General features: G+C 44.1%; 1 protein-coding gene across 1 annotated transcript; it reads right to left on the reverse strand.

Annotated features, from left to right (window-relative positions):
- Positions 1-2,396: 2,396 nt before the first annotated feature.
- On the reverse strand, positions 2,397-23,136 carry LOC120056632 (ADP/ATP translocase 2-like). Its single transcript, XM_039004832.1, has 4 exons — positions 23,026-23,136; positions 3,812-4,295; positions 3,570-3,710; positions 2,397-2,554 (listed from the first exon to the last, which is right to left on the reverse strand). Exons 1-4 carry the CDS (start codon positions 23,134-23,136, stop codon positions 2,397-2,399), a joined length of 894 nt encoding a protein of 297 aa, XP_038860760.1.
- Positions 23,137-24,643: the final 1,507 nt, after the last annotated feature.

The following is a 24,643-nucleotide window of genomic DNA, read 5'->3' on the forward strand; positions in this document are numbered from 1 at the left end:
TGCTTTAGGAAGTTTGGCAACTTGTCCTAGAGATTCCAAATTCCTGCAGGTACATTATTTGCTTCCTGTGTGAACTCAGCCCAAATGTTCAGGGAATGCGCAAAGTGTCATCACCCATGCCCCAATACTAACTTGAAGGACAACACTACTGTGTTTACCTGAATGCATGCCACCCAACACCACCAGCACGGTTTACTTTATGTTAGAATTTAAGAACACCAAATCTAATATTTCAACCTTTGTGAATCTATGAAACTAGACGATCCATTTTTGTCTGCACATATTACACAAATGATATGAAATGTCATTGAATGTAATGTATGATAAGAATTCAAAGAAAAGAGATCATTATCATTTAATGGTAAATGTATGACAAATTATAACAAGTGTGTAAATACATTTGTTTCACTCACACAGCTTGAATAACAGCACTGAAAGGCAAGCTTTCATTAATCTGCATTGCCCTTTTTTTCAGGGCCAGAGGAGGCTCCTCAGAGGAGGAAGGGGAGGATCATCCTCCTCAGTGAAATTTCATAAAAATAAAAATAGTGAAACATTAAAAACTAAATGAAATATATTCATATGTCACTAAATAATTGGTTAAAATACACTATTTTGCAATGAAGGTCTACAGTAACTTCAACAGCAGTGTCTGAGCTAGCACCATGGTGTAGCCGGAGGACACCTAGCTTTCGTCCTCCTCTGGCTACATTAACTTCAATACAAAACCTAGGAGGCTGGTAGGCCTCACCCCCTTCCGTAGACATACATGGTAATTATGACCACTTCGGAGGACGTCCTCCAACCAATCAAAGCTTTTGCAGTATGAACTGACATGTTATCCATCCAATCATAGATGTAGGATCAGAGAACGAACCTAGTGTGTTGTATTAGGATTGTGCCACAGAGCATTATGGGGGTTCTATGTGTTGAGAAGCTTGGTGACATTGTTGGATAGAGATTAAGCGTGAAGAGTGATAGCTGGGCATTTTTGGGACATTATTCAATTCAAATTAGTTTTTCAAATTACAGGTGTTGGAGGAGGCAAATTATAAATTGTTTTCTTGGGTTTAGAACTTTATTTTTGTGTCCAGTTAGTGCAATTTATTTAAAGTTGCCTTGCTAAAACTTCAGTAGCTAACTAACTTCAGTAGCTAGCTAGCTACCAGTGAGTGTGAGGTTTTCTCTGCCAGAATGGAAGAATGGCCAACGCTGCCTAAAATGTTGTGGACTTTTTGTTGAAGAGCCCCTTTCGTTCTCTGGGGTACAAGGAAAAGGTACAGATTAAAAGCGAGGGTCGACCTCTGCCTAAGATTAGTTTCATGAAGAAGGATGAGAAGGTGAGGGTGTTCAATACCAACTGGTATCAAATGTATAGCTGGTTAACAGGGAGCCTACCATCAAGCCGCCTGTAATTGCACGTTACGATGCTTTACACGCTGAACATCTTTTCTGGGATGTCGAAAACAATTCCGAATGACTTGATAGCTTCCATCGCATCATCCATTAAACGTTAGATTAAAGAGAGAGGTTGACGCAGCACATTTTTTCACTTGCGCTCAAGTAGGCTTTGCACTTTCCTCCTGTATTTATTTAGCAAAGAACACATAATCACTCCGGACAGACACAAGCAAAAACTCATGACAAATGTTGCCGCAGCCTAGGCCACACCTAAACATTAGAAATCTGACATGCTGTATGGGATGAAAATGAGACAATTTTTCCGTCTGATCAACTGTAGGCTACTAATAAGAGCAGGTGCATACAGCCTATGCGCCCTGTCCATCTGGTCAGGGCAAAAACTAATTAATAACGTTATGTATTTATAGTCCATTTGTGTGTCAGGAGAAAATGTGAATGTGATCAAATTTAGATTATATTCAAAATTGGGCTGGCTAGGTTTGTTCAAAAGAAGACCTCTTTTGTATTCCCTGACGAAGGCCATGCAGCCAGAAGGCTTTAGAGTTTTAAAATCTTTGTTCCATGTTAGAAGTATTAGAAAATACAAATTAGTTATAGCCTTGAGTGGGAAAAATGGTGAGAGTAGGAGAGCCACACATTTAATAGCACACAAGATGGCAGCAAACATGGACCGCAGTAGTCAAAACATAGCAATAGGGCAATTATGTCCACTAAATGTCATCAAAGGGACCACTAAGACTCTACAGGAATAGTGAGAAATCCATATCTTCATTTAAACCAGTGTACTTAGTGGCCTGTAGTTTGTAAACCTTTGGTTTAGCTTTAAGGCGGTTGCCTTTTATCTAACTGAAGCCGGAGCATAATCACTACCCATAGATTGTAGGAAGGCAGGGTTCAAATAAATAAGGCAGAATTCAGTCCACAGGCATGAAAAGTTGTGTTACATTTAGCCAGTGATGTTTTAAAAAAGGAATTTAGAGAACTTTCTTGAGCTCATCGTAAAAGACCAGCACAAAGGCACTACCCATGCCTCGGAGAACATTGGCCCAGCCTCCCTTGAAGAAGGCCTTTCCACCCTCATCACGAGCAATCTTCATCCAGCAGTCAATGGTCCCAAGATACATGATATCAGCTTTAAAAATGTAAGACGACACAAGTTAGGATGTTATGCCAATTAAGTAATATTTGAAATAGCATGTTGCTACTAGTCTTCCACATGTGCAACTCCTCCCGATTCATTTAAACATGGTAACACTAAAGCCCTGTTTCCACTGGCACTTAAAATTAGGGCCGAATTTGAGCTGGTTCGAATGGAATACTCAAATTCGAGCAGGGTCGAGGGAAACCAGGATCAGTACAGCCCAGTTTCACAACTGGTGCCAGCTCTATTAGAATTCGGGCTGGTGACGCCATGACTATGCAACCACTGCTGGATGCTGACACAGGGGCTTGTGTCTGGGCTTGTTGCTGTTAGCTAGCACATGGACAAGCAGTACTGCAGTACAGACATGACACAAATTACCACCATAGCTGGATCCTTCATTCATTTTTGCACAACACAATAAACTTTTATGAGAACCTACACAAACTTTTATGAGAACAGTCGACCACCGAATGCTAGCTACCTAACATTAGCGAGCAAATCAGAGGTGAAACAAGCTACCTAGCTAGCTAACGTGAGCTAGCAGGAATTTTAGCTGGCCAGGTCGTATTGAAAGCTTGATATGAACCTGTCGTCTGGTTTGCTTGGTTAGCTAGCTAGCTAATAGCCAATACGATGGCAAGCAAGGTAGGAATTAAGCTAGCTAGACTGTTATGCTAGAGATGAAGCTACGTTTAGCTAGCTAGCTAACGCCAGCAATACTTGGCTCTGAGTCTGGCTGGCACTGGCAGGAGTATGGGGTAACGTTAGTTACAGTATGGCAAGGGTGAATAAAATTATTTAACATCTTTCTCGCTAGCTAACAACATTAGCGAAGCCAGCCGCAGTCACACATTGGCTACCTAGCAACATGACATCATTTCTCATTTCTGGAGGCAGTGGAAACACAATTTGAGATAGCCCACCAAGGCCAGCCCAACCTGGGTGGACTTCAAAGTGCTAATGGAAATGGGGCTTAAATGGTTTGGGTCACAGGGAAACTCACCGCTTTTATGGCCAGACTGCATCATCATACGACGACGGACTGTGTCGAAGGGGTAGGCCGTCAGGCCGGCCACAGCAGTTACAGACTGAGCGATTGCCCAGCTCACTAAGATGGAAGTATTCTTTGGGTCTGGCAACATACCTGCAAGCACACCGAATAGTACATATTCATATCCACATGCATATCTATAAAATGTCCAGACACCAATATCTTTCTGTGAAAATGTTATCAGTGTTATATACCTTTAGCTGTGTCATACATGCCGAAGTAGGAACCTCTGTAGATGATGATGCCTTGTATAGACACTGTGAAGCCCTGGTACAGACCCCTCAGACCGTCACTCCTGAATGTCTTCACCAAGCAGTCTGCTAGACCATTGTACTCCCTCATTCTGGCCTTTCCAACATCAGCTCCCAGACGGGTTCTGGTGAAATCAAGAGGGTAGACGAAGCAAAGGGAGGTGGCTCCTGCAGCACCACCAGAGGCCAGGTTGCCAGCGAAGTACCTCCAGAACTGCTTGCGCTTGTCTACGCCGTCAAGGAAGACACTCTTGTATTTGTCTTTGAAGGCGAAGTTGAGGGCCTGGGAGGGAAAGGCTCTGATGACATTGGCCAGGTTACCTCTCCAGAAGGCAAGGAAGCCCTCTTCCTTGGGAATGCGGGTAATGCAATCGACGATACCCTTGTACTGCATTTCTTTTGTAATCCGCTTGTTGGCATGTTGGACCTGTTAAAGAATAGGAGAAAACTGTGCAATACAACCCTTAACATGGCAAGATGGTAAAGCTCTGAAGTTGTAAGCCCTGCAGCTTGCCGGAAGATACCAACCCTACCGTTACAATTGTTTACACTGAGCTGCCCTCCCTTAAGAAAAAAGATTGCAGTCAGAGTGCATTATAACTGCAGTACACTGCAGTATAACTACAGTATACTGCAATTACTGTGTCCAAAATACCACAGTCGACAGCGTTGGGATTCATTGTTTACCTAGCTAGCTATCTAGCAACATTTCTTTACAAAAGACTCGTCTTAGTGTGCCAGAGCGCAGAATAACTGATACATTTTTGAACGCTCAACACACGTTGAATATGTCCGGTGTCAGTAAACGTCAGCAACAAAGCTTAATTCAATTGTTGCCAGCAGCACAGTTACAGTCACCAACGCTCTGGATAACATGAAAAAAGCCTAACCAGCTCTGCTAGGGCGATTAAAATGGTCATAGTGTGGTGTTCTCTCATTATGTGTCTGGAAGTAGCTAGCCAATGTTAGCCACTTAGCTTGGGTGCTTGATTGTAGTTGTGAGGTCAGAGCTTTCGGAACAACCCTACTTATTGGCCAGAGCGTCCAGTGTGCGTTCTGAACCGTGCTTCTACACCTGCATTGCTTGCTGTTTGGGGTTTTAGGCTGGGTTTCCGTACAGCACTTTGAGATATTAGCTGATGTACGAAGGGCTATATAAATACATTTGATTTGATTTGATTTGAACGCAAAATAGGTAGGGCGAGTAATGTTCAGTGAGCTGTTCTCTCTCAGATGTCTGGAAGTAGCTGGCAAGTTAGTACAAAACGGTTGGATCAACCCTTAGAGAGATGGGTGGGGCTAAGGCTTAAGAGGGTGGGAACAATGCTGAATGGGTGTAGACAAAGAAGGGCTCTCCAATATTAGTACCAAAACATTGAAAGACGGTTTTCTCAAATGTGAGTTTAAGTTATCAACTTTCAAAGTATAATTACTTTCCCATTGTTTCCTCAAATGCAGTGTATGATATACAATTTTGTAGCTCTGGGTCTCTACTTGTATCCAATGTAAAAAAAAATACGAATCCAGGTGCTGAGTCACATATTGGCCATATCTGACTCAGCCATATGTGACATATAGAACAGTAAAAAGTTACGTTTTTTGTCATTCCAGTGGTACACTTCTGATTAACCATGGCTTTCAACCAATCAGCATTCAGGGCTCAAACTACCCCGTTTATAATTGTGAATAAATCCCGTTTGCGCATGTGCATAACCATAGATAAATTGGACAGGTGTTTGAGTGATGAAAGCTGGACAGAGGATCTGGAAAAACTTGTTCGAACTTTCTGGCAATTGTGCCATTATTATGTGCCAGATGTTAAGACTACAAACCGTTGACCTGTTATTTCAATAGGCATCAGATACTGACAAAAATCTGGGTTTATAATTGCAATTCAAAATGCCAACATCTCATTTTAGGGAAAAGTCCACAATGAAACTGTCATTAAATGTGGAGAATAATACACTGCATCCGGAAAGTATTCAAACTCCTTCCCTTTTTCCACATTTTGTTATGTTACAGCCTTTTCTAAAATGGATTAAATAAATAAAAATGTCCTCAATCTACACACAATATCCCATAATGATAAAGCAAAAACAGGTTTTTAAAAAACAGACATACCTTATTTTACATAAATATTCAGACTCGAAATTAGGTTCAGGTGCATCCTGTTTCCATTGATCATCCTTGAGATGTTTCTACAACTTGATTGGAGTCCACCTGTGGTAAATTCAATTGATTGGACATGATTTGGAAAGGCACACACCGGTCTATATAAGGTCCCACAGAGCAAAAACCAAGCCATGAGGTCGAAGGGTTTTACTCTGTGGAAATGGGATAACCTTGCAGAAGGACAACCATCTCTGCAGCACTCCACCAATCAGGCGTTTATGGTAGAGCGGCCAGACGGAAGCCACTCCTCTGTAAAAGGCACATGACCGCCTGCTTGGAATTTTTCAAAAGGCACCTAAAGGACTCTCAGACCATGAGAAACAAGATTCTCTGGTCTGATGAAACCAAGATTGAACTCTTTGGCCTGAATGCCAAGCCTCACGTCTGGACGAAACCTTGCATCATCACTACGGTGAAGCATGGTGGTGGCATCATCATGCTGGGGGGATGTTTTTAAGTGGCAGGGACTGGGAAACTAGTCAGGATCGAGGGAAAGATGAACGGAGCAAAGTACAGAGAGATCCTTGATGAAAACCTGCTCCAGAGCACTCAGGACCTCAGACTGGGTTGAAGTTTCACATTCCAACAGGACAACGAACGTAAGCACACAGCCAAGACAACTTAGGAGTGGCTTCGGGACAAGTCTCTGAATGTCCTTGAGTGGCCCAGCCAGAACCTGATTGAACATCTCTAGTGAGACCTGAAAATAGAGCAGAGACACTCCCCATCCAACCTGACAGAGCTTGAAAGGATCTGCACAGAAGAATGGGAGAAACTACCCAAATACCGGTGTGCCACGCTTGTAGCGTCATACCCAAGAAGACTCGAGGCTGTAATCGCTGCCAAAGGTGCTTCAACAAAGTACTGAGTAAAGGGTCTGAATACTTATGTAAATGTGATATTTCAGTTTTTTATTTTGAATACATTTACAAAAAGTAAATAAAAAACCGTTTTTGGTTTGTCATTATGGGGTATTGTGTGTAGATTGATGAGGGGGAAAAACAAAGTAAAGGGTCTGATTACTTATGTAAATGTATACTTCTGTCTATATATATATATACTGTATATATACACACACACACACACATTTGAAAACATTCTAAAAACCTGTTTTTGCTTTGTCATTATGGGGTAGTCTGTGTATTGTAGATTGATGGGGGAAAAAACAATTGAATCAATTTTAGAATAAGGCTGTAACATAACAAAATGTGGAAAAATAAAGGGGTCTGAATACTTTCCGAATGCACTGTACATTTGCAATAGGGCTGTGACCATGTTCACAATTGATCATTTCCAATTTAATTAACAAAATTTGGCCATTAATAATTGCATTATAACACAAGGCTACAACAACAAACTGAAGTTATAAGCTATTTATTCAATATATTTGCCAGCTCCAGGTAGGCTACACAATTGGCACAAATAGATTTGCAATGACTCCAGTGATATAGTCATTTTCAATTTTTTATTGTATCAAATGGTAGGCTACTGTAGTCTGCAATGGCATCAGTGGCGATTTTAGCATGTCTATCTTTATGGGCCATACCATTTTTTTGGGCGGGTGGGGGATGCATGCCAGCAAAGCCACTACACAACACAACACTAAACAATACATTAATTGCACTATAATGGTGATAAACGGTGCCCACAAACTGTTAGGGCCTACATAAAGCTGTCCCAACACCTTACCACTGCTACACCTGGCTATCAGCGGAGCCTTGTCTGGCAGCGAAACAGTTAATTCAGCCTCATTTACTGCCTTTAAAAAAAACATAGCTAACATGGCTGACTTTCTTAAACAAATGTGGTTTCTACTGACGATTGAGATTTACAAACTATGGCACAAGGGGACGACAAGCGGATAAGCAATACGTAAATTAAGATATTAATGAGCGAGCTAGGAAGGACATAGTCAATATAACTATTTGTTCAGCACTTTTGAAATGTACAGTGACAGAATTCAGAACATGGGCCATTCTTACAGTGTTCTCGCTGTACACCAAGTCAGAACCATAGGATAAATAAAGGGGGCATATAAGCAGACAATGAAAGCTCTTACAATATTCGATGAATACATTTCTCTGAAACAGGTTGCATATGCCATGCTATCAATCCAGCAGGATTTTTGCCATGCTCAAAACAACTTTTAACTCAGAACTGGGAAATTTGACTTAGTGAATTCTAGACAACTGGAAACTCAGGAAGAAACAAGCTCTGACTGGGAAAATGTGTTTTGAACGGTCATCCAACTCGGAATTGTAAGTTGGGAACTCTTGCCTCTTTCTAGAGCTACAACCTGAAGATCACTGACGTCATTCAACCTTGTTTTTTCCCCAGTTGTGTTGAAAGCACCATAAATCCAGGGAATGCCAGACTTTGATGACAAAATGTGCCCTCGAAGGACCGCCGCGCCACCTTGCTGTTCAAGTGAGCACAGCACAAAAAGGTGAGTCCATAAATTTCTTGTATGCTGCTGCATAAATTATGTAATATGCCAGAGAGATATGTATACTGCTAAGAAAGTAATACTAAGTATATGTTGTGTAGTAAGATGTTAATAGCCCATTTGCCTCACCCTAATATTTTGGTCTACTTTTCCCACTTAATTTCGCCTACTGTTCTGACTTGGTGGAATGTTGAATATTTATAATTTTAAGCTTGGAAAAGAGACTCTTAAACTTATACCCTGACTACACCGCTCGCACCGCGTGCGTGAGCATTGCAAAATAAATTGAGGAATCTATGTTATTCAATTATTGCACCCACACTGCTCACGCGCGTCTACGTTGCCAAGGGCTAAAATAGAAGTAATTCCTATTTCTGACGCAGATCGCGCTGCAAGTCCTGCCTCTCCCATCTCCTCATTGGTTTATAGAAGCAGGTACCCACGTGCCATCTCCTCATTGGCTATACCCACGTGGGTGATTGAAAGACGAACTGTGTTGCCGGTTGTCGTGGTAATACTATGAAAGTTTAGATGCCAATCACCATATAAGTTCAAAGATGAAAAAGCCTGAAAGGAGGAGAGATGACTAGAAACGATTCGGTTGACCGTTTTATAAGTGGATTAATTGTCGGAGTAGAGGACCTTGTGCGTTTCAGGTAAAATAACTACCTAATGTTTATATCTCAGGACAAATTAGCTAACAACAACAAGTTAACTAGCTAAATTGCTATAAATGTTTCATGCTTTTCAACCTGTCCCCAAATTAATGTCATTGGTTCAGTGTTTGTTTTGATATTTTAACCTGCGTGTCGTGATCGCGTTTGGTGTAGGGGGACAAAATACATTTATGCATGATGTCGCACGTGTGCAGCCGGTTTGGGTTCCGTGTTAAATCAATAATTGGGACCACACACCCACTCCACCGGCTAGTGATTGCTTTACAATGCTTGCAGTTAGCCACTGATTCCTTCCAAACCACTCATTGTTGAATTTTCGATTTCCAACTTGTTGTGTAACGTTTATGTCCAATGGCCGATGAGCACCAATACGTTTTATCTATAATTTCTCTTCATTATTTCTCTTCATATGACACGGATTAAAAAGGATTTGCCAGTAGATTATCGAGATTTTTATTTTAGCTAGCCAAGATTTTTGTCCAATCTGTAGATATAATATGATTTGACGTAATTTTATCTGTGGCCAATGACCTTGAGCCTTCTTAGATGGACACTTCTAATGTAACTAAACTCAGCAAAAAAAATAAACGTCCCTTTTTCAGGACCCTGTCTTTCAAAGATAATTCGTAAAAATCAAAATAACTTCACAGATCTTCATTGTAAAGGGTTTAAACCCTGTTTCCCATGCTTGTTCAACGAACCATAAACAATGAATGAACATGCACCTGTGGAACGGTTGTTAAGACACTAACAGCTTACAGACGTTAGGCAATTAAGGTCACCGTTATGAAAACTTAGGACACTAAAGAGGCCTTTCTACAGACTCTGAAAAACACCAAAAGAAAGAGGCCCAGGGTCCCTGCTCATCTGCGTGAACGTGCCTTAGGCATGCTGCAAGGAGGCATGAGGACTGCAGATGTGGCCAGGGCAATAAATTGCAATGTCCGTACTGTGAGACGCCTAAGACAGCGCTACAGGGAGATAGGACGGACAGCTGATCGTCCTCGCAGTGGCAGACCACGTGTAACAACACCTGCACAGGATCGGTACATCACCTGCGGGACAGGTACAGGATGGCAACAACAACTGCCCGAGTTACACAGGAACGCACAATCCCTCCATCAGTGCTCAGACTGTCCGCAATAAGCTGAGAGAGGCTGGACTGAGGGCTTGTAGGCCTGTTGTAAGGCAGGTCCTAACCAGACATCACTGGCAACAACGTCGCCTATGGGCACAAACCCACCGTCGCTGGACCAGACAGGACTGGCAAAAAGTGCTCTTCACTGACGAGTAGCAATTTTGTCTCACCAGGGGTGATGGTCGGATTCGCGTTTATCTTCGAAAGATTGAGCGTTACATCGAGGCCTGTACTCTGGAGCGGGATCGATTTGGAGGTGGAGGGTCCATCATGGTCTGGGGCGATGTGTCACAGCATCATCGGACTGAGCTTGTTGTCATTGCAGGCAATCTCAACGTTGTGCGTTACAGGGAAGACATCCTCCTCCCTCATGTGGTACCCTTCCTGCAGGCTCATCCTGACATGACCCTCCAGCATGACAATGCCACCAGCAATACTGCTCGTTCTGTGCGTGATTTCCTGCAAGACAGGAATGTCAGTGTTCTGCAATGGCCAGCGAAGAGCCCGGATCTCAATCCCATTGAGCACGTCTGGGACCTGTTGGATCGGAGGGTGAGGGCTAGGGCCATTCCCCCCAGAAATGTCCGGAAACTTGCAGGTGCCTTGGTGGAAGAGTGGGGTAACATCTCACAGCAAGAACTGGCAAATCTGGTGCAATCCATGAGGAGGAGGTGCACTGCAGTACTTATTGCAGCTGGTGGCCACACCAGATACTGACTGTTACTTTTGATTTTGACCCACCCTTTGTTCAGGGACACATTAATCCATTTCTGTTAGTCGCATGTCTGTGGAACTTGTTCAGTTTATGTCTCAGTTGTTGAATTTTGTTATTTTCATACAAATATTTACACATGCTAAGTTTGCTGAAAATAAACACAGTTGACAATGAGAGAACGTTTCTTTTTTTGCTGAGTTTATATATACACTGCTCAAAAAAATAAAGGGAACACTTAAACAACACAATGTAACTCCAAGTCAATCACACTTCTGTGAAATCAAACTGTCCACTTAGGAAGCAACACTGATTGACAATAAATTTCACATGCTGTTGTGCAAATGGAATAGACAACAGGTGGAAATTATAGGCAATTAGCAAGACACCCCCAATAAAGGAGTGGTTCTGCAGGTGGTGACCACAGACCACTTCTCAGTTCCTATGCTTCCTGGCTGATGTTTTGGTCACTTTTGAATGCTGGCGGTGCTTTCACTCTAGTGGTAGCATGAGACGGAGTCTACAACCCACACAAGTGGCTCAGGTAGTGCAGCTCATCCAGGATGGCACATCAATGCGAGCTGTGGCAAGAAGGTTTGCTGTGTCTGTCAGCGTAGTTTCCAGAGCATGGAGGCGCTACAAGGAGACAGGCCAGTACATCAGGAGACGTGGAGGAGGCCGTAGGAGGGCAACAACCCAGCAGCAGGACCGCCAACTCCGCCTTTGTGCAAGGAGGAGCACTGCCAGAGCCCTGCAAATGACCTCCAGCAGGCCACAAATGTTCATGTGTCTGCTCAAACGGTCAGAAACAGACTCCATGAGGGTGGTATGAGGGCCCGACGTCCACAGGTGGGGGTTGTGCTTACAGCCCAACACCGTGCAGGACGTTTGGCATTTGCCAGAGAACACCAAGATTGGCAAATTCGCCACTGGCGCCCTGTGCTCTTCACAGATGAAAGCAGGTTCACACGCACATGTGACAGACGTGACAGAGTCTGGAGATGCCGTGGAGAACGTTCTGCTGCCTGCAACATCCTCCAGCATGACCGGTTTGGCGGTGGGTCAGTCATGGTGTGGGGTGGCATTTCTTTGGGGGGCCGCACAGCCCTCCATGTGCTCGCCAGAGGTAGCCTGACTGCCATTATGTACCGAGATGAGATCCTCAGACCCCTTGTGAGACCATATGCTGGTGCGGTTGGCCCATATGCTGGTGCGGTTGGCCCATATGCTGGTGCGGTTGGCCCTGGGTTCCTCCTAATGCAAGACAATGCTAGACCTCATGTGGCTGGAGTGTGTCAGCAGTTCCTGCAAGAGGAAGGCATTGATGCTATGGACTGGCCCGCCCGTTCCCCAGACCTGAATCCAATTGAGCACATCTGGGACATCATGTCTCGCTCCATCCACCAACGCCACGTTGCACCACAGACTGTCCAGGAGTTGGCGGATGCTTTAGTCCAGGTCTGGGAGGAGATCCCTCAGGAGACCATCCGCCACCTCATCAGGAGCATGCCCAGGCGTTGTAGGGAGGTCATACAGGCACGTGGAGGCCACACACACTACTGAGCCTCATTTTGACTTGTTTTAAGGACATTACATCAAAGTTGGATCAGCCTGTAGTGTGGTTTTCCACTTTAATTTTGAGTGTGACTCCAAATCCAGACCTCCATGGGTTGATAAATTTGATTTCCATTGATAATTTTTGTGTGATTTTGTTGTCAGCACATTCAACTATGTAAAGAAAAAAGTATTTAATAAGAATATTTCATTCATTCAGATCTAGGATGTGTTATTTTAGTGTTCCCTTTATTTTTTTGAGCAGTGTATATATATTTATTTTTATCCAGAACATTAACCATGTGTGTTCTCTCGTTTTGTACTGTTCTGTAGTTTCGACCCAATCATTAGTCTGACAAACAAAGAACTTTGCCTGCTGCTAATAGCCCTTGTGAAAAACAAGTGTTTGAAAACATGTTATCTAACATCTAAGGGGCTTTTATATAATTATAATGCAGGGTTAATAATAATAATAATAATAATAATCGTTGGATAACAGATCGGCTCTCTGAACTCATTATCTTCAATATAATCAATAATTCAAAAGGTTAAACCCTTAGATTTTAGGCCTGCAATATGTCATGGAAACATTATTTTAAAGTCCTCTGGTGGTTACAGTCCTAACCCTGGAACGGGTAGCACCATAGAAAGAAGCTGGCTTGATGAAAACTATGTCCATTTCGTCTGTTCTCTTTTTATTTATTTTATTTATTTAACCTTTATTTAACTAGGCAAGTCAGTTAAGAACAAATTCTTATTTACAATTACGGCCTACTCCGGCCAAAACCGGACGACGCTGGGCTAATTGTGCGCCACCCTATGGGACTCCCAATCCCGGACGGATGTGAGCCTGGATTCGAACCAGGGACTGTAGTGACGCCTCTTGCACTGGCTCTTTGGGTCTTTGGTCGCCATGTCATTTTTTAAAAATAAACAGCTAGTTTTTTAATGAACTGTTTTAAGGGTGGAGTTTGGGGCAGGGTGAGGAGTACTGAAAAGGTGTGACTCCAGATTATAATAGGCCATAAGTATACAGAAGATCGCTGATTGTCCTCACTTTGATTATGCTGTAACAACATACTGTAGCACCATGACCAGGATCTCTATTCATTTAAGTGAGCAGATTAGGGCTCTCAGGAGGATCGGAAAATTGCGTGTCGATTCATAAACCATGTGCCATGAAATCGGTACATCGCAAATCTCTTCCCAACTATTTTGAAATCTATATGGCATAGCTATCAATTTTTTGGTCCATAAATAAAAATATATACCAGTTTAAGTTATCACAATTTTCTTTAACCAATTTTGGTCTTTAATGCAGGGCCGACAGACAAGTTCCTTACCTTTCCCCCTTCAAATTGATAAAGGTTCCAAGTGATAGAGTTTTTTTTTTATCAATTAGTATATTTGAGTTTAACCACAATGTTTATTGTATTATTTGTTCTGTATTTTCTGGTGGATTAAACTGAAATTGCAACCAACTTTCTAAGGCTTATTTCAAAAATAACAATATTTTGGAGAGGATTTTGTTTTCAAATAACCGAAAGTGAGCGGTTGTAATCTGAATAAAGGGAAAAAGGCCATTCTTGAACATGGGGTGAAACATTCTTACTAATTTGTAAATAAAGCCAGTTTGTTATTTAGAATTATTTATTACTGTTTTTAGAGGGAGAGAAACCAAAAGCCCACCGTGCCTATTTTTCAAAAACCGTCAGTCCACATGTCAAGTGTAATTCCCCCATATTTACCCAAGTTCTCTCTTATTTTGTTGTTGCCTGATGCAGGACTCTATTGCCAGAGAAGAGAGACTCTCAGACTGAAAACGCCTCCTTTAATTTATGAAAAGATAATCAATTTGTGCCACAGTTGAGACTACCGATAGATCAGCGTTCTAACTCCCCCTTGTGATAGTGTGGTGTAATGACAGAATGCCACCATCTACCACTAATGGTCGCGGCATAAGCTTGTAACTTTTAAAGGAAGAACCACTGTAGCATCTAACAATTGGATTTCATTATTTACTGCACACCGCTTGATGATGCAAACAACTCATTTATTTTCAGAACCGCCCACTGACCACGGATATACCCTCCGACATGGTAAAAGCGTAGCAAAACAGTCCCAGACACAAGTCGGTAAGTAAGTCACACGTGGGTTTTTACGAAAGATTGCCTCTCTCGAGCTGTTCTCACTCTTGGTGTGAAGAATCATTCCTTTAGTAAACGTTATTACTGCAGTGGGTTTGTAACATGTGCAGCCCATCTGTGGTATTCATTTATTATTGGATGACGGGTCGCAGTCATACCAGTTATTTCGGTTAGAAGAGTGCTCTTACACTCTGTATTATATTTGTGTATGCATACCGAGTATTATAGCGCGTTAATGTGCCCTTTCAGTGCATTTGGCCTGTCAAGAGAGTTAGTAATTATTAGTTGGTCAAGCCTAAGATGGCGCCGGAGCACGTTACGTTGGAAATTGTATTAGGTCCCACTCTTTCCGGGGTCCTTATAGGAATTAGTCATATTCCATCCATTCAATCCTTCATAATGCCCTAGGCATTAATGTGTTAATACTTCCACCTAGTGGTGCTTTAGATTCAGCCCTTTATATGTAGTAACATGGTTATAGTGATGCCTTTATAGTTTAAACAACAGGTCAAAAGTTTTAGAACACCTACTCATTCAAGGGTTTTTCTTTACTTTTACTATTTTCTACATTGTAGAATAATAGTGAAGACATCAAAACTATGAAATAACACATATGGAATCATGTAGTAACCAAAAAAGTAACCTAATATTTTATATTTGACATTCTTCAAATAGCCACCCTTTGCCTTGATGACAGCTTTGCACACTTTTGGCATTCTCTCCCGAGTCTGTACCAGAGTTGCAGTGATGGGACAAGATGGACCAATTGGATATCACGAAATTGTGGAGAAAAAGGGGTAAAAATTACTACAAAACATTTAGATGTGAAGAGGACGTAAGGAATCGAAGAAAGACTAATTGAGAAAGAGCTTATCCCTGAATCCCAAATCAACCCTAGCCCTTACACCATATACACTTGTGTAGATCTGAGTAGATTGGATAGGTGCAATATGGGGACAATTCAACTTGCCTGGATCAAATAAAATAAAAAAATTCACATGTGCCGAATACAACCTTACCATGAAATGCTTACTTCCAAGCCTTTAACCAACAATGCAGTTCAAGAAAGAGTTAAGAAAATATTTACTAAATAAACTAAAGTAAAAAATGTCGAGGTAATAGTCGAGGTAATTTGTACATGTAGGTAGTGGTAATATGACAATGTATAGATAATAAACAGCGAGTAGCAGCAGTGTAAAAACAAAGTGGGGGGTGTCAATGTAAAAAGTCTGGGTGGCCATTTGATTAATTGTTCAGCAGTCTTATGGCTTGGGGGTAGAAGCTGTTAAGGAGCCTTTTGGACCTAGACTTGGCCCTCCGGTACCGCTTGCCATGCGGTAGCAGAGAGAACAGTCTATGACCTAGTTGACTGGAGTCTTTGAAATTTTTTTGGGCCTTCCTCTGACACTGCCTAGTATATAGGTCCTGGATGGCAGAAGCTTGGCCCCAGTGATGAACCCTCTGTAGCGCCTTACAGTCGGATGCCGAGCAGTTGCCATACCAGGCGGTGATGCAACCGGTCAGGATGCTCTTGATGGTGAAGCTGTAGAAGTTTTTGAGCATCTGGGGACCCATGCCAAATCTTTTCAGTCTCCTGAGGGGGAAAAGGTGTTGTTGTGCCCTCTTCACAAGTGTCTTGGTGTGTTTGGACTAGAGGTCGACCGATTAATCGGGGCCGATTTTAAGTTTTCATAACAATCGGAAATCTGTATTTTTGGGCGCCGATTTGCCGATTTTTTTTTTTTTTTTTTTTTTTTTTTTTTTTTTTTTACACCTTTATTTAATCTTTATTTAACTAGGCAAGTCAGTCAAGAACACATTCTTATTTTCAATGACGGCCTAGGAACCCCTGAACGAGGCAGAACGACAGATTTTTAACCTTGTCAGCTCGGGGGATCCAATCTTGTAACGTTACAGTTAACTAGTCCAATGCTCTAACACTGATTACATTGCACTCCACGAAGCCTGCCTGTGCCGCGAATGCAGTAAGCTAAGGTAAATTGCTAGCTAGCATTAAACTTATCTTATAAAAAACAATCAATCAATGACTGTCATTGCTCCAATATGTACTTAACCATAAACATCAATGCCTTTCTTAAAATCAATACACAAGTATATCTTTTTAATCCTGCATATTTAGCTAAAAGAAATCCAGGTTAGCAGGCAATATTAACCAGGTGAAATCGTGTCATTTCTCTTGCGTTCATTGCACGCAGAGTCAGGGTATATGCAACAGTTTGGGCCGCCTGGCTCTTTGCGAACTAATTTGCCAGAATTTTACGTAATTATGACAACATTGAAGGTTGTGCAATGTAACAGGAATATTTAGACTCATGGATGCCACCCATTAGATAAAATACGGAACGGAATAAACATTTTGTTTTCGAGGTGATAGTTTCCGGATTAGTCAAAGGTATATGGTTTAGAGAGAAATAGTCGATGCGTTATAATTCCTGTAATAACTTGCGGCTGAACTTGACAGGGGTTCCTTCGTTATTTTACCGTTCATGTCTTCCATAGAGAATGTCTTGATCTACTTCAAATAAGGTCTGTGTTTTGTGCAGGCTTAAACCGCCTCGACGTTTTTGTCACGTTCCTGACCTGTTTTCTCTTGTTTTTGTATGTGTTTAGTTGGTCAGGGCGTGAGTTGGGGTGGGCATTCTATGTTTTGTGTTTCTATGTTTAGGTCAGTGGTAATTAGCCTTATATGGTTCTCAATCAGGGACAGGTGTTTGACGTTTCCTCTGATTGAGAACCATATAAAGGTAGGCTGTTCACACTGTTTGTTTGTGGGTGGTTGTCTTCCTTGTCTGTATGTCTACCACACGGGACTGTTTCGTTTGTCGTTTGATATATGTAGTCTGTTCCTGTTCGTGCGTTCTTCGTAATTTGTAAGTTCTCAAGTTCAGATCTGTCTACATCGTTTATTTGTTTTTTTTAGTTTGTTGAAGTATTCTCGTGTTTTCGTCTTTACTTTAATAAACATCATTATGTCCTCATTCCACGCTGCGCTTTGGTCCAATCCCTACTCCTCCTCTTCTTCCGAAGAGGAGGAGGACAGCCGTTACAGAACCACCCACCTACCATGGATCAAGCAGCGTGAGAGGAACCAGCAGCAGCGGCCAAAGAACCAGGACTCGTGGACTTGGGAGGAAATATTGGACGGAAAGGGACCCTGGGCTCAACCAGGAGAATATCGCCGCCCCAAAGCTGAGCTGGAGGCAGCGAAAGCAGAGAGGCGGCGTTTCGAGGAGCTAGCTCGGAAGCAGGAGAAGGATCTGGGCTACACTATGTGGGAGGAGATCGACAGGTGGGCGATCAACCCAGGGCGAGTGCCGGAGCCCGCCTGGGATTCTCTGGCGCAGTGCGAGGAGGGATACCGGCGAATGGAGGCAGCACGACGACGCGGTAGGAAGCCTGTGAGTAAACCCCAAAAATTTCTTGGGGGGGGGGGGGGGGCTAAAAGGGAGAGTGGCGAAGTCAGGTAGGAGACCTGCGCCCACTCCCTGTACTTACCGTGGAGAGCGAGAGTACGGGCAGACACCGTGTTACGCAGTAGAGCGCATGGTGTCTCCTGAACGTGTGCATAGCCCGGTGCGGTACATACCAGCTCCTCGTATCGGCCGGGCCAGATTGAGCATTGAGCCAAGTGCCATGAAGCCGGCTCTACATATCTGGCCACCAGTGCGTCACCTCGGGCCGGCTTACATGGCACCAGCCTTACGCATGGTGTCCCCGGTTCGCCTACATAGCCCGGTGCGGGTTATTCCACCTCCCCGCACTGGTCGGGCGACGGGGAGCATACAACCAGGTAAGGTTGGGCAGGCTCAGTGCTCAAGGGAGCCAGTACGCCTGCACGGTCCGGTATTTCCGGCGCCACCTCCCCGCTCCAGGCCAGTACCACCAGTGCCTACACCACGCACCAGGCTTCCTGAGCGTCTCCAGAGCCCTGTTCCTCCTCCACGCACTCTTCCTGTGGTGCGTGTATCCAGCCCAGTGCCTCCAGTTCCGGCACCACGCATCAAGCCTCCTGTGCGTCTCCAGAGCCCTGTACGCACTGTTCCTTCTCCCCGTACTCGCCCTGATGTGCGTGCCCTCAGCCCGGTACCACCAGTGCCGGTACCACGCACCAGGCCTATAGTACGCCTTGAGAGTCCAGTGTGCCCTGTTGCTGCTCCCCGCACTAGCCTGAAGGTGCGTGTCTTTAGCCCGGTACCTCCAGTTCCGGTACCACGCACCAGGCCTACAGTGCGTCTCAGCCGGCCAGAGTCTGCCGTCTGCCCAGCGGCGCCTGAACTGCCCGTCTGCCCAGCGGCGCCTGAACTGCCCATCTGCCCAACGGCGTATGAACTGCCCGTCTGTACTGAGCCTTCAAAGCCGCCCGTCTGTACTGAGCCTGCAAAGCCGCCCGTCTGCCATGAGCCTTCAGAGCCGTCCGCCAGACAGGAGCCGCCAAAGCCTTCCGCCAGACAGGATCAGCCAGAGCCTTCCGCCAGACAGGATCAGCCAGAGCCTTCCGCCAGACAGGATCAGCCAGAGCCTTCCGCCAGCCAGGATCAGCCAGAGCCGTCCGTCAGCCAGGATCAGCCAGAGCCGTCCGTCAGCCAGGATCAGCCAGAGCCGTCCGTCAGCCAGGATCAGCCAGAGCCGTCCGTCAGCCAGGATCAGCCAGAGCCGTCCGTCAGCCAGGATCAGCCAGAGCCGTCCGTCAGCCAGGATCAGCCAGAGCCGTCCGTCAGCCAGGATCAGCCAGAGCCGTCCGTCAGCCAGGATCAGCCAGAGCCGTCCGTCAGCCAGGATCAGCCAGAGCCGTCCGTCAGCCAGGATCAGCCAGAGCCGTCCGTCAGCCAGGATCAGCCAGAGCCGTCCGTCAGCCAGGATCAGCCAGAGCCGTCCGTCAGCCAGGATCAGCCAGAGCCGTCATCCAGCCATGACCAGCCAGAGCCGTCATCCAGCCATGACCAGCCAGAGCCGTCATCCAGCCATGACCAGCCAGAGCCGTCATCCAGCCATGACCAGCCAGAGCCGTCATCCAGCCATGACCAGCCAGAGCCGTCATCCAGCCATGACCAGCCAGAGCCGTCATCCAGCCATGACCAGCCAGAGCCGTCATCCAGCCATGACCAGCCAGAGCCGTCATCCAGCCAGGATCCGCCAGAGCCAGCCAGCCAGCCAGGATCCGCCAGAGCCAGCCAGCCAGGATCCGCCATCCAATCCGGTGTTGCCCCTCATTCCGGTGTTGCCCCTCATTCCGGTATTGCCCCTTAGTCCGGTGCTGCCCCTTAATCCGGTGGGTTTAATTTGGAGGGTGGTCATTGGGAGGAGGCTACAAAAGCGGGGTTTGACTATGGTGGGAAGGGGACCACGCCCAGAGCCTGAGCCGCCACCGTGGACAGATGCCCACCCAGACCCTCCCCTAGACTTTTGGTGGTGCGTCCGGAGTTCGCACCTTGAGGGGGGGGGTTATGCCACGTTCCTGACCTGTTTTCTCTTGTTTTTGTATGTGTTTAGTTGGTCAGGGCGTGAGTTGGGGTGGGCATTCTATGTTTTGTGTTTCTATGTTTAGGTCAGTGGTAATTAGCCTTATATGGTTCTCAATCAGGGACAGGTGTTTGACGTTTCCTCTGATTGAGAACCATATAAAGGTAGGCTGTTCACACTGTTTGTTTGTGGGTGGTTGTCTTCCGTGTCTGTATGTCTACCACACGGGACTGTTTCGTTTGTCGTTTGATATATGTAGTCTGTTCCTGTTCGTGCGTTCTTCGTAATTTGTAAGTTCTCAAGTTCAGATCTGTCTACATCGTTTATTTGTTTTTTTTAGTTTGTTGAAGTATTTTCGTGTTTTCGTCTTTACTTTAATAAACATCATTATGTCCACATTCCACGCTGCGCTTTGGTCCAATCCCTACTCCTCCTCTTCTTCCGAAGAGGAGGAGGACAGCCGTTACAGTTTTGATACCCGTGTAAATCTCACTAGGATAAGGTAACATTTGTCAACATATTTTCATAAATCCACTCTACAAAAAAAATGATCTTCGCTTATATTTAGCCAATATTGATCAGAGTTACCTTGTCCTATGGATATCTACACAGTTATAAAATTGGCAAGGTGGTGTAAGCCTACACGAAACACAGACCTTATTTTAAATGAATCTAAAAATATTCTATGGAATAAATGAAGGAACCGCTTTTCAGATTTTGCTAGAAGGTGTCATGGGAATTATGACTCGCACTTTGGTCGTCAATTCTTACCATGCCCATTATTAAAATAGGATTTCCTGCATATAGAAATGACAGTTTTTGTTTTCAACATTCATCACAGGTAACTTAAACTCTATTTTTATTCAAACAGTTGAGAGTATTTGTCTCCTAAGCAGACTCTTCAGTATCATTGTCACTTCAGAGCTGTGTGTGTGTGTGTGTATTTATGTATTATATTAAGTTAAAATAAAAGTGTTCATTGTTCATTCAGTATTGTTGCAGTTGTCATTATTACAAAAATGTTTGTGTGTGTATGATATATATATATATTTTATTTTTATAAATCGGCCGATTTAATCGGTATCGGCTTTTTTTGTCCTCCAATAATCGGTATCGGTATCGACGTTGAAAAATCATAATCGGTCGACCTCTAGTTTGGACCATGATAGCTTGTTGGTGACATGAACATGAAACTCTCGACCCGCTCCACTACAGCCACATCATTGTTAACGGGGGCCTGTTCGGCCTTCCTTTTCCTGTAGTCAACGATAAGCTCCTTTGTCTTGAGGATGAGGTCGTGGGTGAACAGGGAGTACAGGAGGGGACTAAGCACGCACCCCTGAGGTGCTGTGTTGAGGATCAGCGTGGCAGATGTGTTGTTGCCTACACTTACCACCTGGGGTCAGCTCGTCAGGAAGCCCAGGATCCAGTTGCAGAGGGAGGTGTTTAATCCCAGTGATGAGCTTTGTGGGCACTATGGTGTTGAACGCTGAGCTGTAGTCAATGAACAGCATTCTCACATAGGTGTTCCTTTTCTCCAGACGGGAAAGGGCAGTGTGGAGTGCAATTGAGATTGCGTCATCTGTGCATCTGTTGGGGCAGTATACGAATTGGAGTGGGTCTAGGGTCTACCTGTAACCTGTGTGTTTTCTTTCTGCATCCTTCTATGCCCCTATATCTTTCCCTTTTATTCTGCTATTGTTCTTCAGGATCTAGGGTTTCTGCCATGCTCTGAGACGCGTACAGTATCCCTTCCCCAGACCTGGATCCACCTGATGTCCTCCATGATCAACCACCCTCCAAGATCCCACTGTTCATTACATTATCTACAGCTACTGTTAATGTCATGTGGTTTCATCTAATCTGATAAGGACCTGGGCTTGACATATCATCACACAGATGGACTACATACACTAGCACTGCAAACACTCCAAGAGCAAAGAGAACAGCTGTGCCTGGACTTTACAGTCTCCCTCTTCAAGTCCACCTTCTGAGACTGGCTGCCTGTGGAGGGAAAGTGACTGGCAGAACCACCTGTAGCACCCACCTCTTCTCTATACTCATGTATTTCATTCTATATCTGCCATGTGGGCATATTAAATCAAATTAACAAGTCCATGACACACTTGTTCCACAAAAAACTACTTTTTCAAATTATAATCTTAGAATATTGGCAGGTTGTTTTTTTCCACTGTTCATTTAATTAATTGTTGTAAATCCCTTTCGGTATGTATGAGTTCAACATTATTCACCTGTCCTGCATTATATTCCACCACAAGTGTACTGATGTATTACTGCGCTATGCCTATGCCATGTGGTGGAGGAAGGAAGGTAGGGGAAAGGATTACTTAATTACAATAGGACTAATAGCATACTTTAAGACAAGGGAAGATCAAAATAAAAAACATGGCAGCCAGAGGAGCCAGTGTACGACTTGAACTGATTTGCACATTAATTAAGTGTTAATAGCTTCATGGGAGCTCACTTCGCGATCTGAAAGGTGAGTTAATGTGCAGTTTACAGGGGGGGTTAGCGACCTGGTGCCCAAAGCGAGACAGTCATGCGAGACTTCCTACCACTTTCCCCACAGCAGGAGTATGGTGCAGTTGGGACAAAAGTTGGCATTCAGACATTTAATTGATAGTGAGGGACACATTAAACTTTACATCTGGTAAGTAGAGTTCCTAGAGATTAAACGTTTTTTTTTGTGATCCGGCTATATTGTGGTAGGGTTATTTTCCGTCGCCATAACGATGCACAGCTCAGGGAGTCCAACAAATACACATACGCCCGATGTTGTGTCTCAAAGCTACTACGGAACCATAGCTACCTGAAGGAGAAGCTTGACTCTCTCGATGGGAGCAACCGCAGTTTCGGAGATGGCAGCGGAGATTCCACCAGCCAAGAAATCCTTTGCGAAAGAAATTGCGGTCTCATTCATTGTGAGATGTTGGAAGATGACTTGCAGACAGAACACCCAGATATCCCCTCTGCCCTCCAACAGCAGGTGGCAGGTATAACATACACCGACTTTCCTGGCACAACCTGTTAAAGGGGCAATCTGCAGTTTCTACATACATTTTTTATGACATAATTGAATATGCACCCACTGATGCTTGAAGAATAACTTAGAAATGCCTCATGAGCTGTCGTAGGCCTACCCCATCAGAACCCAAAATATAAGCTTGTTTTACGCCAATGTTTGTAAACAAAGTAAATGTAAACAAACACTATTTAGCCCCAAACATGGTTATAACTATCATGTTGATGTCATGGATGGTCAGTCCTTGCATCCATAGCTCTGTCTATAAATTTGAGAGTGGTTACAGTTTTCCAGCCCCATCCCTCCGTTTTTTTTTTTTTACCAAAATATGGGTGGCGCTTTGTTATTGTATGAATAGCTGATTGCCGCTTTAAGCGAAACATGACAATCTGCTTGCGCATATCCTACGAAGAAGCCAATTTGGCATGGCTGCGGGTTAAGTTACAAGGTCCGTACTATCCGGTTAGGTAAGGGTTAAGGTTAGGGACTAGAGCTCTTCACGGATCCACCTGTACCCAAGACCTGAGTGGGTCCAGATCCAGAATTCTAAATAATGTCACGGGTCTGGGTCAGATCTGATATGATTGTCATGGGTATGTGTACTTTTCACTGACTTGACCGGAAGGGCCGGTACAGATCCTAACGTGACTGCTGCAGTAGAGAGAGGGAGATACATTTTATAATTGATGCTGCTGCTCTTGCTTTTCACAAGAGGTAGCTTGTTGTTGTTGGCCAATCATAAATCAGCAAAAGTGGCAATATGCTACGGCCATAGAGCCTCCGTGTGTGGCAAAAGTTAGGAGATATCTAATCAATGGAAGATGGAATTAAAATGACGGAATTAAAAGTTCAAGGAGAAGAATAGACTACAACGACCAAGAGCTAACAGGTAGGCTGCTACTTAATATTTCAATGGAGTTGTTCTTTGTAACTGTAGGATGAGAAAGCGCGTGCAGTGCAGCCTCAATTACCCTAATTAGCTAATGCTTACTAATTCCTGGTTTGATGCAGTCAAGACAGGTACTATGTAATCATATTTGATAATAAATAACCTAGCTATTGCAGACAGTCTATTATAGCGCGAGTTGGCTTGGTTGTTTGCTCTCTCCCTCCTGCCTGTTCATCCCCTTTCCCCCTCCTCCTCCCTGCTCCCCCCTAGCAAGTGCAAGCTAACTAGCTAAATTACCATACATGTTTAATGCTTTTCGACCTGTCCCCAATTTAATGTCATTGTTTCAGAGTTTGTTTTGATATTTTTGAGATGTTGCTTCAATATATCCACATAATTTTCCTCCTCATGATGCCATCTATTTTGTGAAGTGCACCAGTCCCTCCTGCAGCAAAGCACCCCCACAACATGATGCTGCCACCCCCATGCTTCACGGTTGGGATGGTGTTCTTCGGC

This window comes from Salvelinus namaycush, chromosome 12 (genome assembly GCF_016432855.1).
Source record: "Salvelinus namaycush isolate Seneca chromosome 12, SaNama_1.0, whole genome shotgun sequence".
Lineage (NCBI taxonomy): Eukaryota > Metazoa > Chordata > Actinopteri > Salmoniformes > Salmonidae > Salvelinus > Salvelinus namaycush.

What these genes read in the sequence shown, in the direction of transcription:
- LOC120056632 (XM_039004832.1), bottom strand. Translation starts at nt 23,136, where the DNA reads ATGAATGAGACCGCAATTTCTTTCGCAAAGGATTTCTTGGCTGGTGGA. An exon ending in GAGTCAAGCTTCTCCTTCAG is followed by an intron (nt 4,296 to 23,025) that starts GTAGCTATGGTT and finishes ATTCTTTAACAG; the next exon opens with GTCCAACATGCCAACAAGCG. An exon ending in CATGTATGACACAGCTAAAG is followed by an intron (nt 3,711 to 3,811) that starts GTATATAACACT and finishes GTGTGCTTGCAG; the next exon opens with GTATGTTGCCAGACCCAAAG.